The sequence below is a fragment of the Grus americana genome, chromosome 4, assembly GCF_028858705.1.
Source record: "Grus americana isolate bGruAme1 chromosome 4, bGruAme1.mat, whole genome shotgun sequence".
In the NCBI taxonomy this organism is placed as follows: Eukaryota; Metazoa; Chordata; class Aves; order Gruiformes; family Gruidae; genus Grus; species Grus americana.
The window spans coordinates 12,030,432-12,049,131 of NC_072855.1; the positions used below are offsets into that span (position 1 = coordinate 12,030,432).

Genomic DNA, 18,700 nt, shown 5'->3' on the forward strand with positions numbered 1-18,700 from the left:
TGCAGTTCTTTCAAATCCCATGCCTATGATTCACTTTAACCACACTGAGTAGGAAAATACAGAATTCCTGTGTCATCAGAGCAAGGAGAGAGAATTCAGGTACTGCCTTTTCAAAAGCCAGATGCATTTTTGTACATTCAAGGGAATGCCCAAGAAATTCAATGTGCTATGACACTGCTGCAGCACAATTTAACATTAAAGGGTGAATTAATAATAAAGGATTGGATTGCTATGAAAGCAAAAATTCTGTGGAATCAGGGCAACAAGATGAAGTAGCAATGCAAGAAAGAAGATAAGTCTTATCAGCAATTTGAATTCCAGATTAGGAAGTGCAGCTTCCTTTCCCAGAATACAGAGACTGTCTGAGATTACAGCAATCAGAAGCAGAGAGAGGTTATAAAATTACCTAGTCTGAAAGCCAAATGAAATGGAAAATAGACTGCCAAGCACTGAAAAGCAAGATAATGAATAGAGAGCAACATCCACAATTTTCCCAGCTCTGCAGAGATCATGTAGGACTTTTGGTGAGTTTTCAGGTCAAGTCAAGGAAGAAGATATGGGATAATTAATTTCCCATGCTTAGTGGGACAATATGACACCAGTCTGAATCTCAGTCTTCAAGGTAAGTTCCTAAGGCACCTGAACAGAAAAACTTTCAACTTTAATGCTTAGTCCCACTCCAATTGTGAGTGTCCCCCCCCCAAAAAAAAAAATTGTGCACAGAATTGCTTTGAGCAGTACACACATTCTACAATCAAGACATTAAAGGTCTGATTCACTATCCAACATAAGGATTTTTTATTTTTTAAAAGCAAAATGCTGAGATTATTTAATGATGCTGCATATTTACAAGCAAGGCACTGTCATGTTTGTTATTTTCAGCCATCTCCTCAGCATGAAACTGAAAACACAGAAGCACTGAAGTTCTCTTTAGCATATCGGCTAAAGATGCACTTCCCACCTCCCTGGAGAGCATCCTAAGTGTCAGCCTATCTTGATATATATAAGTATCCTCTCTCCCTCTAGGGAGGAAGTAAAAAAAATAAAAAATTAATTCACAAGGTCAAAAAGACAACAAAAGTCAGATACCTGAATATATATATGGTAAAAGTGTTAGAGTATGCTGTGAGTGACAGATTTTAGGAAAAGAAAGATTCTTAGGCAAAGAACCAAAGCAATGAGAGTACATAGTACACAGACCAGAAGAAAAAAGGGTGGGGGGGAGTTGCACCAGCTTTGGCAGTATAAGCAAATAAAATACAATATGTAGCCAACAACCCCTAGCTGGTTTCTGAGACTGTGTATGCATTTTCCAAAGACACCTCCATCCTTTGTAGTGTCTCTTAAAAATAAACTAGCAGTTTCTGTATGGATTTTTTTAGAGAAAAGGCATCATTTCAAAATGTACCTGAATACTGAATATTTAATTGCAAGATTATCAGACTTTAAAACATTAACATTCCTTCTCAAAATATACATCTCAAAATGATCTAATATATCTTTTCTACCATAGCTTTGATATGAAAATCTTTTGAGGCACAAAGATTTAGAACTATCAAAATTAACTATCTAGAATTTTGCAACTAGAGCAAAATAGTACATTTCTCTGAACATAGTGTAGTTAATATGTAAGGCAGTAGGAAATGCTGTAATAAGTCATTGCAGACAATATTGTCAGTTCTGAAAAAGGTCAGTTAAAAAAACAGATAATTTGTCTTTGAAAAGCAAGCCTTCACATGACCACTGAAATCCACAAAACTGCAACTTATATTAGTAGAGACTTCAGTTCTGGAAACAAGCTAGTTATTATAACATGTACATAGGTGTTTTCAGGAATTAGAAGATAATCTTAACTACTGCCTGCAAGTACTGCAGTCAGTGAATTTGATAGGAAATGGGGGGTGATGTCTGGGGAACTGGCTCAAGCCAATTCTCAAATATCCCACCTACCATGCTTGTGCAAGTATTTATATGACATCAAGTAAATACTTGATGAGCTAGGTCATACAAGAAATAGGCCACACAAAGAAAGCCACAATTTGTACAGAGTATTTCTTCTCTATAACACTTTATTAAATATTTTTTCATTGCATCTATGCATTGATCTTTTTCCATTATCCAGCTAGGCAGAAACAGATAACAAAGAATAATTTAGTTTAAAAAGACTGTTGGGTTTTGGTTTTATTTCACAGGCTGAGACTTAAACAAGTACAAGACTGTATATCTTGTGAGACAATAAAATGTAGTTCACTATCATATAAAGTGGTAATTTAGTCTGGGACGCTGAGCTCCAGCTTACATAATGAGACATTGAATGCTTTTTGTATCCTCCTACAAAGCCAGTGCAATATTTCTCTAGGTACTTCTGTAGTAGACTGCATTTTCCAAAGATGCTTATGAACTCTTGTAACACTGATCAGGAGCTAGATTTATTCTCCTAACATTCAGCTCTGTTGCAAAGGTCCTTGCTTTTTGATAGAAGAAGAGAGACATTTCCCGATCCACAAGGAAGTTATGGTAGATGATTGCAAGTCTTGTGTAAATCTTCAGTTGAGCTTTTTTATTGCCCAGGTCCATGGCAGCAGCAAGTGCTAATTGATAATAGCCTGCTGCATCAAAGGGATCCTGAAATGAGAGAGATAGTACCCTCTATAGTACAACTGGTGTAAGAGGACATTCAAACTCAGTTTATTAGGTATCAAGCAAGAATAATACAGATTCTGAACTTCAGTAGGTTTTCCCACTTCATTATTTACATTCTAAATGCGTAAAACCACAATGTGGTGAAACCTGATGTTGTGAAACATTACTCAGTATAACAACTTTCTGCAGCAGTTTTTGGTATTTCTTACCTTAAGGTCATAGAATATAATGTCTCCTAAGATCAAGTACACCTTGACGTAATACAGCGTTTCCTCCTCAAACTCCAGAGGAGAGGAACAGAGGGACAAGGCCTTTAAATAAAAGTGTTCAGCTAGTTCACAGTGACCCAAATGATGATGGATGGCAGCCAGCCGATGGTAAGCTATTCGTTCATTTAGCCGATTTCCTAATGAGATAATGTATGAGTCAGGATAAAACCAAAGAGACAAAGTAGTCAAATTGTCTCAAGCCAAAATACATCTATGCTATTTTTTGTTTTATTTCTATATGGTACTTGCTGATCTTTTATTGAATAAAGGAAATTTTGCTCAAGAGATACATGGACGAAACATGCCCTTTAAGAAAAATCCCACAGAATTCCTGAATTTTGCAGTAAGATTTGACAGTGTCTGGGACTTTCTTAAGAAATAACTACATTCATATCATGTATAGATACACACACCCTGTGCATACTTACAAAGAACACAAATAGATTATTTTTAAAGTATAGTAGCTAATGGGTATAAAGACTCCCTTGCCCCTCCCAGTACATACTTTACCTCAGAAGTTATGACAAAAAGATCATTTTCAGACTGATCAAAATTACTTATCTGTGCATGTATGGAGGGATGAGAGGGTTCTTAATGAGTTGAACAGCTCTCAAATTCAAAGAGTAGTAATTTTGGAAACTAGCTCTAGCATTTTTGACTACTTTTTCCTAGGTCAGTTTACCAGTAAGGCTATGAGTAAATCTGAAAGAAATATGACACTCAAAACCTCTTGGGACAATATTATTCATTAGTATTATAGCTTAGCTGTGAGAAGAACACTGAATTGGGACTTGGAATCCCAGCTTTAATTCTGTGCTCTACCAAAGGTTTTCCATATGAGCTTGGATTTAGAAGAGAGAGCAATAAAGTTGTTCATTCTTGAATAGAAGCAAAAATAGCAATGGTAGTATTATGAAATCCTGGCAAGAAATCTAACTGAATTCAAAGGAAGAAAGCTTTTTAAAGTTCTGCCTTATTTTGGAGATATAAGTAATATTCAGCTGTAATTGAAATTGGTCTTACCTAAACTTACACTGAGTATAAGAGATGCTCTTGCGTATTCCAGACTTTCCTCATAAATCTTCAGATTCACCAGTAATTCCACCAGTTTATTGCATAATCTGAGTTCAGTGGTTTTGTTGCCAGTCTTAACAGCAAGTGGAAGAGCCCTGTCCTGAAATGCATAAAAACAGCTTTAGTACTGCTGAACCCCAAGACAGGCTTCCATTTCTGTTATGTCAGGCAATTTCTGGTTTTATTTTGCTCTTTGCATAAGGCATATCTTACACCCAGGAGTTGCAACAGGTGAAATCTATTAACACCATGACAAAGTATTCAGCTGCAATAGGTTATAAACTGAGGGGATCAGCTTTTGGTTCAGCATTTGTTGAACACCTGCTGTGATGGGAGGGTACATAACTATCAATGCAGTAGAAAAACTGCACAAACCCTGTAGAAAGTCAATGCTTTCTCCTTTTCCCAAGTACCATTGAAAAATATGTCTCCGGCAGCTTCAAATAATTCCATTCCTAAATTTGGATCTCCCGTGTAAAGAGCAGCATCCTGAGCAACCTGAAAACAGGTAATGGGGAAAGAAAGAAAAACTCGGTTACTACTTGGTAAAAAAAAAATCATAAACATTAGCAACTGAAAAAAGATCTTGTTAAGGCCTCTCATTATAAGACAGAAAAGGCTATGTGAGACCGTGCTCTGTCTTTTTGGTACCCTGGTTTTGAGCAGGCCAGTTGCAGATGCTGAAGAAGGGACATGTAGTCCTTCTACATGTAGGAAGGCATGTAGTGTTATGGTCTCCCTTTTTCTGGCAATAGTACCTTGCTACCTTTGTCAGCACACGGCACGCATACAGTAGTGCATCTGATAGCTGCAACATTAAATTTGAATTAAATTGCACTTAGAGAAACAAATTGTAATTACAAGTTACACATTGCTAGCAGTGCAGATTTAAACGCCTGTGAATTCTGTAAATAAATGCAGTTCCACTATCTTGTTATTCTGAAATAAATATATGCCGTGTTTGCAAAAAGGACTTCATGAAAGGCAGCATGCATCCTCCCCAAAGCAAGGATACCAGGATACTCAGTTACTGATAGGATAAGTAGTAATGAGAAAGGGGATTCACACGTGAAGCAAGTCAAAGAATCTTGCTTTGGTTTTGGAATCTTTGGATTTCAAGTTGCATTCAATTAATACAAGTCCAACTCTCTCCTTGAGCACAAAGGTAGCAATCCTTTTTCAGCCTCTTTTGGCTTCAGCACCTAAGGACTCTTGCATCACAGTTTTGGAAGTTGTTTTACATGCAAGTTAGATGTGATGGCATAGCGGTCAACATTTTAGTGGGCATTTTAGTGGGCAGATTCCTGCTTTGAAACTTTCCTTATGGAGAGGCATTGACTCTGCTCTAAATACCAGGTTCCATACGTGCACAGTATGGAAACACACATGCATGTCCCTGACTCACTCCTCCTCTTGGAGGAAATAAAGCAGATAGAGAAAATCATTCCACATGCTGATTTGGCTTTTGTGCCACTAGGTAACTGACTTGGGGGCTATCAGCTAAAATCATTTAGTAAAAGAAAAAGAAATAACAGGCCTATGACACTCTTCCTATAAGCACATTTATTCAGTTTTCCTGGTAAGTATTCAAAAATCTAACTTAATTGAGAGGAAAAAAAAATCATTAAAGTAGCTGCACATATTGAGTCTGAGTATATTTAAAACATGAATGTGTTTCCTATGTTTTCCTGCTTCTTTGTAGACTTTTTTTCAAAACATCTTAACAACAGATGTGTAGTTATTTATTTAGAGATCATGTTTTGGTACCAGCCAAGACTCAGATCTTACTATATCAGGTTCTGTATACATCCTGCACTACAAGGCAGTAGAAACTAACTCCCCAAACACTTCAGTGAATGGCTAGAAGCCATATAGACAGAGTCAGATCTGGGCTGCAGTGCAGCTCTGAGAAAGACTTCAGATCACCCAGTTTCAGCAGCCACAAGGTCTAGATCCCTGTTTGAGGTCATCTTTCAGCCTGCGTTATAGCACAGCAGTAGAAGCAGCACCAGGTCCCAGTTGGTTGCAGAGGGTCCGAGGTGCACGAGCCACATGCCTCCTGTCTCACTGTTGCAAAGGCGGCAGCAGCTCCAGCTGGCTTGGTGCTGGGCTAGGCACAGCCAGAGAAGGAAAGCTTTTGATGCTTTGGAAATGCTTCCTGAAAAAGCTACTCTTCGTTTTCCCGGGGAACTAGCCCATAAGCCGGTATGCCAAGATGCTTATTAGCCATTATCCACCAGCATGTAGCACGCATACATGGTTTGATTGCTGTGGTGCTGTAGAGCTGGTAGATGAAGAAATACACAGAGTTTACAATGGAGTAGGCGCTAGGAAAGGTCACTGCCCAAAATCTTTCCAGAGTCAAGCAACAAATTAAAATGGAGCACCACTGGAAATTGCTGAGACTTTCAGCTGTTAAACATTACATGAATGGTGTTGCTATATGTTCAGAACATCAGTTAGCAAAATCTCTGGGATCATTATATTGAATTACTCTTACCATGCCACCTGCACCACATTAACAACATGTGCGTGCCTGTAAGTGTTAACAACATACCTGAATATAAAGATCCACAAGCTCATTCTGCCTCAGAACATAATATATCTTTCCTGCACGTAGCCAAGCATAGGCCTCTTTCTCTTTTTTCTGGAGATCTATAAATATCCCAAGGCTTCTTTTGGTGTATTCCAGCGCTGATCTGTAAGCCCTGAAACAGGGGAAAACTGCTAATTACAGAGGGGCTCCTCAGAATTGGGATTGTTTTTCTTCATAACGAAAAAAGCTTTATGTTAATGCAAAAAACAATGTTTCCTCTATTTAATGCACAATTATAATTTCTCAGCTATATTCCATTAGTAACTAGCAAATTTGGTCTTCTTCCTCTTCCTTTTTTAGTTCAATCTGTTTCCTGTTAGATTGTTATCACATTATGTTATTTCAGGATAGTTTATTTTAGGTGTGTCCTTCACTGACACTTCATGCTAGTGATAGGTGGGGAAAAAAAAAATCTTTCTTCATCTTTAGCTCTTTATCATTGTCTTTAATGATTATCATTTATAGCTTTTTCCTACAAGCCTCAGAAAGAAATTGTGTCTGTAAATTTTTCTAAATATCATCTAGGCCTCAGACTTAACCACAATTCAAACTAATCAGCATTTGCAGAAAATCAAGACAGGATTAGTTCTAGAAGCACCTAAATTATCAGATCACTGGGCAGTGCAATTTTCTTTAAGTGTGAGGGCACTGTGCTCTCAGAAGTCATCACACATTTCATTAGGAGGTTCCTAGGATACATCAATTCCATGTACGACATGCACACAAAGCAGCAGCTTCTCCAGCTACTTAAATCCTATAAATTCCAGGTAGTTTGAAATCTTAACCAATAACTCCTTTGTCAGCCTCTCTGAAGGATTTTCACCAGCTATATCATTAAACAGCAGTGAACAAAGCAAAATAAATTAGGTGAGACATTCGGAAAGTTAGATCCTTGGACTGCGGCCACTTAAAACTAAAATAAGCATCTACTCTCTTTCCAAAACTGAGGATATTTTTTCCATACTTAGGTATGCTGGAAAATACCTGAATCTAAAGTGACTCCCTGAAGTGAGATATAGTAAGAAAAAAATCAGACAAAGCTGCCTTAAAAAACCCACAGGTTTCTCTGGACAATTTTTAAAGTAAGTTTCCCCAGCACCTGTTAGTTACTATAAATTAACCTGTGCAGTCTGTTTTTTCAATAAAGCAAAAAATTGGTATTCCGAAAATAAGAGCAGTATAGAAACTGCTGAGACTGACACTATGCAGTTTTGCACAGTCTTTGTGTTTATGTAAGTTTTGAAAAAAACATTTCCTCAAAGAGAAGCACTTACAGAGAGACAATTTGATGTCTGGCCTGTTTGGAATATGCCATTTTGTTTCAAATGGAAAAATTGTCTTGTAAAAATCTACCATCTCAAACAAGTCACCTGCCAGCAGTAATCTTAGAGGTATAGCAGTCATCAAGAGTTCCATAACACATAATACTTTTTAAATTTATTTACATAGATTTTAAAAATAATTTGGCTCTTGAAGTAGAGCTAATCCCTGCTGAACAGCTTGTCTCCCTTGAGAAATGATAGTTACTTAAAAAACCACAAGAGAATTCTGGACTCTTCAATTCTAATAAAGTGTATTGGCAAAGCAGAATGAAAAAATCAGTTATATTCGGCTGTTGCAAAAAATTGAGATCCTTTAGCATGACAAAAGTTACAATCTGAATAACAGCGAAATCATTCAGCATGTCTTACCTTTCTGTTCCTAAAGACAAATAGAGCTGACTAATGGTTTCCAAAATTTGTCCCTCCAGAACTTTGTTGGACATCTTTCTAGCTAAAGATAGTTGATATTCATTGTAGATGACACACTGAGCCTCATTGGGAACAACTGTACTGTAGAACTGACACAGCAGTTTAATTGCTTGTAGTTGACCTAGGAGAATAGATTGGAAATACTAAAATGAATCTATTTTAAAATGAAAGTTATATTAGTTTTAAAAATAATTCATTCTTACTGTTTTACAAATTCAGCAGTCAATGAATAACAATATGAAAGTCATAACAAGAAGATTCCACTGCCAGTTTCTTCATTCCCCAAATTAACGAAGGCTAGAGGTTACTTCAAACATGATTTCCAAAATAAAATGATAAAATAGTCACCTTACCTGTATAAGCTGCCTCGATCATGGTAGCAAGAATAAATAAAGCATGGGTCTTCTAAATACAACTAATTTATGCAAAAGTAATCCAGATTACTGAATGTTTTCATACCTTTAAACTCAAGTATGGTGCTGTTTGTACTACCAATGATATCATAACTGTTGTAAATATTATTGAACTTAGAAATCTCTAGACTTTTTACTAATTAAATTACTTAAGGTTTTTTTTTAACATTTCATTTTCTCTATCATTTCTGACAAACCTAAGTACGACCAGAAGAGCAAGCCAACATCTATTTATTTCTCTACCATTATGGGCCAGAGCAAAGACTTCAATCACTTCAACAGCTGTCACATAACTGCATGTAAGTCTTGCTTAAGGAACAACTATAACATACCTATATAACAAATATTCCCAAACAGGGTACATTTCATAACTTTGAGAGAAAAAATATACTTACTTTCCAGATGACTTGTCTCCATTGCAACTAAAAAAGCCCATTCATAATAAAACCTTCCTTTTTCTCTTTGAGTTCCACCAACATAGTAACATCCTAGCTGAAGGAGGACTTGGATAAAGTCTAGGCCACAGTCCATACTTGGAAGTTTGGAGAATAGCTTCACTGCCCTGATGTAATAATGTTCTGCCAGCTTGCTGGCTGCTGCATGCAGGCAGAGTGCCCCAAAGTTAGCCAGGGCTATAGCTTGGTTGTGGGTCACATTGGTCTGTTCTGAAAGACGCAGTGCTTTGTAGTAGCTCTCAGCAGCTTCTTTTGTATTGTTTGTTCTTTTCAAGGCAATAGCAAGCATATTATAAGCGATGCCTAGTTGTTGAGGACTGCTCCATGAAGAGTCTACAACAGCATTTAAAATGGCTAAAGCCACATCATATTGCCTGTAAAGAATGTATAACCAAGCAAGTGAAACCAAACAGTTAATAGTTTCCTCTGGCTTGGCAGAAACATTAGCATCCAGTGCTTTCATCATGTAAACAATGGCTTTTCCGTACCGTTTGTGGTGGCTGTACAGTTTTGCTAAGCTAAGATAGATAATACTGCATAGTCCTTGCTGCTCATTAGTAAACACAGAGGAAAGTGCTTGTATGAGGTAAGGTGCAATTTGGGATGGGAGTATTTGCCTGAGTTTTCTCAGGCCACAGAGCTTGGGAGCATTTTTGATGACTAAATCAATCCTTTTCAAGGAATCCATTAAAGTACTGGAGCTCTGGGAAGAGGTGACCTTTATGCAGCTCAATACAATGTGTGGCAAACACTTTTCATTGTAGGACTCTGCTAGTTTGAAATAACAGTTGTTAGATAAGTTGTTTTGTAAACCCAAGTCATTAAGTAACAGTTGAAACCTTTCCAAGAACGGTAGTGCCTCCTCATGCTGTTTGCGCGCACTGTAATGTTTTGCCAGTAGAAAGCATGCCCTTGCCTCTGCATGTTTGTTCTGGCTTAAAATTGTCCTCTTCAGAGCATACTTTAGAATATCTGACTCCAGGTCAGCACTGCAAATGTAGTTGGGAATTCCCATGAGAAGAGATGTAGCCTTGTCAAAAACATGAGCACATTTTTCTTTGTTCTTCTGTGTCAAGTAGATGACTGTGAGATTTGTATAAAGAGCAATTACAAAGTACAAATCACTAAACCCTCCAGCTACTGCTCCCAACGCTTCCTCAAAATACACCCGAGCTTGGGAAAACTTCAGCTTTTTAACACTGAGCCTGCCTAAGAGAAAGCACAGCCTTGCTAGTGCCCAGGACATACCTGCTTTCTTTGCTGCTTCCCTTGCTAATCTAAAAAAGCTAACCAGTTCTTCTTCTTCTGAAAACCCATAAAACATGCTATTGATAAATGGATAAGAGAAATCATACAGGTTTCTGAAGTTTTTCTCATAGTCCTTCCTATTTAAGAAGAGTAACAATGAGTCAAGGATGTCAGATGCTGGAACATCATCTTGATGTATGTGAAAGCAAGGTCCTTCAGGTGGAAGAAAGATTTCTGTATTTGGAGAGCTAGCAGAATCCTTTCCTTCAATAGTTGGCTCTTCTGCCTGAGTGACCTCCAAATTCTTGAAATTCTTCAGGAATTCCTCTATCTTGCCATTCTTGCTAATGGATCCTGTGCGAGAATGTGAATGTGGAATTTCTGAAATTCAAAAATAAATTACAGATCACAACTTCATGTGTGCATGCACACAAAGATCTTTGATAGACCAACAAAAACATTTATCAGTAGGAGATGCTGTGAAGAAAACATTCTGTAAACATACTGCGCTTTCTTAACAGTATGTCTAGGAGACAAGCCAAGGTGGGGAAAGTGAGAGATCAGGAAGAATCAGGGAGGAACAAGTGTGGGAGACTGGAGGTGTGGTGATAAACAGGACCTGCCACATGTAAGCAGGTTGCTGATCAGCACATTTGCCTAGCCAGGCCCTGTGCCTGATCCAACGGTAATTCAGCTGAAGTCCAACCCAAAAACTGGTTTGTATCTGAGCGTATCTCAAAAAGTATACTCTGAGCGTATATACTGTTCTTTCTGTGTGTATATGAGCATGAGAGATCTGCCAGTGAATTACAATGCAGACTAGCTGGTAAGCAGAAGATCACAATCTGGAAAGACTCAAAGTCTGAACTGGAGGCTGGATAAAGGGCCCAAGGTCAGGGCATGGATACTGGATGGACTTCAGGTCTAAAGGGAACTGTGACTTTGAGCATGCGAGTTGAGTAAGTATATGTCTATGTCCTGATAGAAAGCTAAGGCAGGTTAGCCAGGGGGGTAAGATGGAGCTATTTGAGTTGTTGAAGTCTCATGTGGGTGCTACAAGGGTGCCTGCAAAGGTCCTGTTCTCCTGTCCATGTTATCTGTGTGCCCTGCCGTGCCTATGTAATGTGTAATCAGATTTCTTCCTTCAATCAAATACCAAACCTGATTGCTAGCACAGATTAATTTTCTCAAAATTACCAAGTCCATGGTGATTGATGTGGCCATTGATCTAAATTCTCCCAGTACTGACATTGTTGAATATCTTACAGATACAAAAAAAGACAAACATGCCATCATTTCTTTAGTCCTCCCACTGTTATCCAGCCAAGGCCATAGGGAGGGCCTAGGGATGTAGTTAGTCATAGTCAGTGTAAAGCTTACAGCTGCATATCAACAGGAGCTTATTGAATTTGCAGATTTAGAGCTCAGTTTCCTTAGAATGCCATTTCTGAAACTGTTCAGCAGAATCATAAATACAAAAATTGGTATTTAGAAAAATGTAGTACAATACAAGTAATGATAGTGACAGCTTAGCAACTAAATGCCAAAGGGAAATCTGCATCCTCATCAAAATATCTCCTTTGGGAAATATATTTATGGGATGAAGTTTTCTAGCAGATGGAAAATCTGCTGGAATTCAGAGCCAGCACTTGCCAGGTGCCCCATAAACAGTATTTTGCCCTGTTAAACAATGTTGGGGGGGGGGACGGACACGACACACACACACCAGAGGGTGGTGCATGTGCGTCACAGCAGTAAAAATAAGTCATACAGTTTGCAGTTGGATAGCAAGGTCCAAGACCAACATCTGATATCAGTGAAAACTCTCAATGTCTTACAGCAAAACCTAGTGAGAAAGGGTTACAGCAAAACCTAGGAAAGCAAACAATAAGAGAATAAAGTTAGAATGCAAAGACACATTAGAAGGAGAAAAGCTGCCAAAGATACCAAAAATATCAGGAGTCATTTAATTGTATGTAAAAATTGTATGCATATGAATTACCACATTCATGAGCTTTCTGAAATTCTGGTTCTTCTAATTGGTCTGTAAGAAAGAAAAAAGCCATCTTAGTTATGGTATCTTAGTTCTTTTTCAGTCTTACATATCCTAAAATAAGGCTATTTTTTAGTTCAGAATTCTTTATGGCCAGAAGAATTGGATGTGTCCTGGAAATTTAGAGGAGAAGAAATTTCTAAGTCTGCTCCAAAGCTAACGGTTACTAGGGACTTACTCTCCTGCTGATACAATTCACTGCTTTCTACTGATACAATTCACTGCTTTCTACACAGTTATCATCACGAACCTACCACTGCTCAGTCAGGTGGGGAGGCGTCTGCATATTGCAGTTAGAATTAAAGCCTATCTGTTCTGCATGAGGGATGATGCATCACTGCTGCATTAGAATACAAGTGGGCAGCGTAGACACAATCATTCCCCACAACCCGCCCCTAAAACAAGATAACAAAAAGCCCTTAACATTACTGAAACAAGTTTTAGCATCCCTCCGAGGGTGGGGGGAAATAATTTAGGGTAGTTTGTGTAGATAAGTGTCAGATTTTTGTGGCCATTCCAATAGCATGCAGATGAAAAACCCCTGTATCTATCTTTTCTTTTAAAAGGTGTAGCTTTACATGCTATAGACATTACTACTATAAATCTAGGTTTAAATGTCTAACATAGCACATCTGTAGAACATTTAAGAATTAACTATTTTGTGTAGAAGATATTTCTCAAAGTATTTCAGTTGTCATGCTGCATTTCAGGGTTATATTCACTGTCTTTCATGCACTAGATGCAATATAAGTGGTACTGAGTGTGTGAAGGATCTCTCAAAGCAGAGGCTTACAGAACTACATCTATTTAAGCTGAGGGAAAGCTGTTTTACTAGCCTTTAAGAATGACCTCTCACTGACTGTTTACTTCTGGATATCCTTTCTTTAAATGCTTTCCTGAATTTGGTGGAAGAATGCCACAGATGTTTACAATAGTTGTAACTTAATGCTCTGAATATCTAATTGGGGAAGTGCTCATAAGTAAATACTTCTCATTAGATTGATGTAGATGGGAGGAATCAAAAACCCATTTACTCAGATCGCACAACAAAACATCAAGTAAACATTGAAGACACTTGCTCTGGGTAAGTCAAGTTATGCTGATTAATTGTGCAGTTTAAGAGAAAAAAGTGATAAAGATGGTACTATTAGCTGGAGAAGATGTGAAAAGAAGTTGGCACTTGTAAAGATCGAGAGGAAGTGAGATGTAGTAAAACCGCGCAGCAGGCAAAAATAGCAGTATGCCCATGAAGCCCATGAGATTGTTTTAGTGCCTAATGGAGGTCTGAGTTTTTGTTCCCAGGCTTTTCATTTGAGTAAGGAAGGCGAGATGTGAAATCATTTTGCACATTGACATGAGTTACATTTTGCTACTCAAGTCTGACATGCCTTAGTTACTGTTCACACACATGCTGATCTGCGGAATTAAACCAATGCACCTGAGTCAAACCTACACACCCACCCCTTTCAAGTTGGAGCCTAGAGGCCTGTCTCTTAGGATGGCACTAATGCAGATAAAATTTGTTAGATATTTGACAAGCATAAGCATTGCCACAGAACAGCCTGTGGTGGGATAAGAAATTGCTGCTCCAGTTCAGCAAGACAATTATATTACACTACCTTACACTAAGTCTGTAACCTCAATTATCCCAATTAGTTTGTGTAAAGCATGAGCACTTAGAGCAATAACAGCTGTATCTGAGATAATGTAGCTAAAAGTATATTTTTCTCTTTGTATGAACAGATTTTTCTATTTTTTGATACCTTTGAAAGTTAAATCAAGCACAAAGAGGTTTGTTTGCATTAGCTGTCAATAATTATTACGCCACCTTTCCTAAGATGAATAAAAAGCCAGCAGTATTTGGGTGAACATACTGCCTTTTATAACACAGCACTCTGACATTTGAAACAGTTTTAAAAAAACTCCACTGTTTAATTCACTCAAAAAAAGGACACAGAATTGTAAATGCTCTGCTGGGAAAAGTCTTACATCAGCAGAAAAGTAGCGGAGACCATATAAAGGATTTTTACTTGCAAAATCTATGATCAAACTGAATACCAAGATATTTCAAAGTAGGTATAAATGCTGGAATCTCATTGAAATAATAATAAAATCAGTTATAACAGGTACAGAGGAACTGCATATGTATCTTGTGCAGTAAAAAGGAGTAAAACTCATACTTACCTATTCTATACACAGAACAAACATCTGTGATGGAGGTTTCTTTCAACAAATGTACCACTTCTTCCAAATTTTTTTCTTTTGAGAAAAAAGATAGCTCTTCTGCTTCAAGAAAATCCAGGTCTTGTGGCCTAACAAAGAAAGGAGCAACTTGGAAGCTGTCTGAAAGTAGATTGGGCTTGAGGAGCTCACTACATCAGTCAAATTGGAGCTTGTTAGAGAAACTAATACAACCTTAACATTGTAGGTACTGTTGTGTTCAAAATTAGCATCAGTCGTATTTCTAAACATACTTACAAACTGATAGTAGCTATGCTTGCAGCTAACAGTTTCTGCCATATCAGAGTAAGTTTTATGTCTGTGTCATGGCATACCATTTTATGAGAGAATTTATTAAATCACATATCTTTAAGGACATTGTGGTATTGATTTTCTAATATAACCTTAAAGTTACACATCAAATGGACTTGCAAACAACATTTAAGAACTGCTTGTTTCAGCATGCAAACGTATTAGTAAGAGCAGCCTATTTGCATGGTGCCAATGCATGCTGAAATGAAGACTTTTTCCAGGTTTCTGTCTGCATCACAAGCAGTTATTTGTAAGAAGAGCCCCATTTGAAGCAAGTTAAGGCCTGTAATTGAGGGTGCTAGCAAAAAGAGAACTTGGATGTTTTAACTTAGATTGAGACACCAGCAAAAATGGAATCTTCTGTAAGAGTAAAGCTTCTTGGATCTTGTGATCCAAAGAATAGAGACTGAACCAGATATAACACCTACAGCAACCCTTTTTCCCCGTAAGAAACTCAGGTACAGGCTGATAATATTTCCCAACATTTAAGCAGACTTCATATTTCATTTTCTTAGCATTTGTTTTGACTGATGCACACTATGACAATTCTCATTTAAAAACCACCAGAAAAACAAACTCAAGTTTAACAGTATTTTAAAGCTCAAGAGACTGTCTCTTTTTGTTTATTAGTTAAACACATATGACTTACTTATTTCTAGATAAGTCCAGTTTAACATGACTTGTCTTTACAAAACCTATTTGGCCAGTAAACACATGTCTTCCAAGAAACCATTCCATGCATTCAATGAAGTAGCCAAGGATCTCAATTTTGTCCCCTTCCTGGAAACTAATCTCTTCCAGCACAATACTTTCATAATTCATCACAGCTAGACAGGATCCCATTGCTGTGTAATAAGGAAATAAATAATATTTGCAGATAAAGTAATTCAACAATACAAATACACTTAACAGGATTGAAACTCAGCAGAAGAACATACTTAGCAAGAGACATTCCTGGAACTTGTGAGTTGCACATCCGATAGGGCAAGATTTAAAGCATCCAAACCTAATTGGTTTGGTTTGAGCAATTAGAATTGTAAATAACAGCATAAGAATCATCATTTCCCAGCCATTAGAAAGCAAAGTCTAAAATGTTTTCAAAATTCTAGCAAATTCCATCATGAAGCAACAAAAAGAAAATTTTTAAGTCCCTACTTTCCCTCTTATAAAAAGGTCTGAACACGGGCCAGAGTAAAAACATTTGAACCAACTGATAAAATCCCTATTGGATAAATATGCAGTTATTTACCAGTAAATACAGTATTAAAACTGACACGTATGGTAGAAAATAAGCCCTATTTAGCCTCAGAACATCTGTAGAAATTTTATTTCTCTGGTAGTATTAGATAAAGCAATACAAGTGTGAAAGATCCACAATAATTACATTGGTGCATGTTCTTATTTTAAAGTTTGTCATCAAATCTACCAAGGCATCCTCAACTTACTACTCTTCACTACTTTTTGCATCTACTTCATACAGTATTTAGGAGGAAAAAGGGGAGAGGTAAGCCTTTAGAGTTTAACTTAACTTAGGCAGAGATTTATGGTCTCACTAATTTTATGCAATGTAATTTTGAAAGCTGTTTTCCTATCCTAATACAATGGAAAAAACTTATTGAACCCTTTCAAGTCTGTCCTAACAAAAACATAGAATAACTTTGGGAGTTTTTAATGCTGATGTTTGATGGAGTTTCTTACCAACTTTACCGATGGATTTAGATTCAGTTTTGTGTGCAAAATCAACAGGATTAGAATACCCTTTAAGAAACCACCTGAAAGTAGAAAAAGAAATTGAAGTTAGTGTATAAGACACTTCACTAAGTGTTGTGACACTAACAGTGATATTTTAAATCCATTTGAAAACAGATGCACCCCTCCCACAATTGCCTTTCAATTTCAGCACTGTCCATACACTTCAGACATACCTATGTTTTGAGTAATTTAGTAATAAGAGAAGTGTAACGTCTCAGTTAGGTTCCTTTGACTGAAAGTCATGCTATTTCTCCCTGCCCAAGGTCATAGAAAAATTCCAGCTTTTTAACTGCCAAAGGCACCAAGAATGAATGATTTTCTGGTGATTCCTAAAGTGAGTCCATTGATACGTTCATTGATGTAATTTTGGCTTTATAGCAATTATGAGCTTGGACATGAACTTGAAACAAACTGCATTAAGGCAGTGGGTGGCTCCTGTCAATAGTGTTGAGTAGAAACACTGTTAGCCTGTTATCATCCACATTTCCAAGCATCCTGAAAAATGACAATTCTCACTATGTTAGTCTAGAAACGTTCATAGATTTTATTTCAGACTCAGGAAAGAGAGCAATATCTAACTCACAAGAGGGTAAGCCATCTTTTAATACTATTCTGCAGGTATCTGGATTAATTTCAGTTGTGTGGTATGGAAGGAAATGGAGACTTTGTTCTCAGTGTTAACAGAAGATGAATTTTCCATAACAAGCTACCATTTAGAGACATCTCTGTCTAAGCAGATGTGTATATATGAAACAGATATATATGAAATAGGTAGAGTCAGGTACCTACTGATGAAAAGGGATCAACGGCTCTGGAGAAGCATTAGACAGCACTGTCTTGTCACCATCCACAGATCCACCATCTTTAGTAAAAGCCCCAGTCTCAAAATAAGTGTTTATTTCATTGTCTGTAGCCATTATCTTTCTTATCAGATTGTCAGGACATAAAACAAAAAATGCCCCTAAAATGAAAGCAGTGGAGCAGATGTCATTTTATGTAATGTTTTAAAGTCATACAAGCTTTAAAATTGGCTTCACAAACATCAGTAATATTCAATTAGAAATTGAAAATCTGAGATTTCACAAGAATTTTCTTTCTGATGGTCAGATATTCATACTTTTCTGTCTAGTTTCTCTTTCAGTAAAAAAAGATGCAGAGCTGAGGTGTTTGACAAAGTGCGGAACCTTCTTCTACTGCAACATTTTGCATGTTCCTATTGCAATAAACAATCCATCTAGCCCAACACTCATCACCAGTGGCAGCAGGTGATGCTATTTAGGAGAAGGACATGAGCCTGGCAACTACCTGTAATCCCTCTCCCATACATCTCCAGTAATATTAAGCAAGTTGGAATGTACATCCCTCCCTAATCCTTTTGGTATCCATTTGTGGACCAGTTGTACATGAATTTCTCTAATCCCCCTATGATCCTACTGAACCCAATCTGTGTTTGTTCCTTTATCTTCTCTTTCTGGTGCATTTGGAGTGAATATGTTTAAATTTCAGCTTCATTAAGTATTTGAATAGGTCTTAATATTTGATTTTAGAATTTTAAAAGAAAGGTGCTTCTCTAAACTTAGCCTTGGCGTATACAGTCTCCTTACCTTCCTGTACTAGCAGGCTTCTGTACATCAAATGTAATGATTTTTCATTTATACAGACTTCAATGCCTGCTTCTTCCTCCTCTTGAGGATAGAGCCAGAAAGATTCATCTAGAAATAAATTCTCCATGCAATGATTTATAAAACCTAGGGGAAAAAAAATCTGATTTGTTTTCTTTGCAGTTTTACAGTATTATACAAGAAAATAACCTTTCAGAAAGTCAGAGACTGGGGTAGGCATTCAGATAACTATTATTGCTTAACCCACAACGTGTAACTAATTTCACTACGTAGTATTGGCAAAATTACATCC

General features: G+C 37.3%; 1 protein-coding gene across 7 annotated transcripts in view; it reads right to left on the minus strand.

The window, feature by feature from the left end:
* Positions 1-2,060: 2,060 nt before the first annotated feature.
* The window catches only part of SH3TC1 (SH3 domain and tetratricopeptide repeats 1), a 31,880-nt gene continuing 15,240 nt past the window's right edge, over positions 2,061-18,700 (minus strand). For 4 of the 7 annotated variants that reach the window (XM_054824912.1, XM_054824913.1, XM_054824915.1 and 1 more), the window contains 13 exons: positions 18,391-18,534; positions 17,576-17,747; positions 16,733-16,806; positions 15,684-15,879; positions 14,687-14,814; positions 12,452-12,493; positions 9,142-10,830; positions 8,274-8,454; positions 6,544-6,694; positions 4,362-4,484; positions 3,936-4,086; positions 2,853-3,049; positions 2,061-2,625 (listed from right to left, as the gene is read on the minus strand). In XM_054824912.1, coding sequence (XP_054680887.1) covers positions 2,395-2,625; positions 2,853-3,049; positions 3,936-4,086; positions 4,362-4,484; positions 6,544-6,694; positions 8,274-8,454; positions 9,142-10,830; positions 12,452-12,493; positions 14,687-14,814; positions 15,684-15,879; positions 16,733-16,806; positions 17,576-17,747; positions 18,391-18,534 — 3,479 coding nt within the window. In that variant the 3' untranslated portion in view covers positions 2,061-2,394. Of the gene's footprint in view, positions 2,626-2,852; positions 3,050-3,935; positions 4,087-4,361; positions 4,485-6,543; positions 6,695-8,273; positions 8,455-9,141; positions 10,831-12,451; positions 12,494-14,686; positions 14,815-15,683; positions 15,880-16,732; positions 16,807-17,575; positions 17,748-18,390; positions 18,535-18,700 lie in introns of those variants that run through there. The other 3 variants (XM_054824914.1, XR_008577024.1, XR_008577025.1) reach the window with 3 other exon arrangements.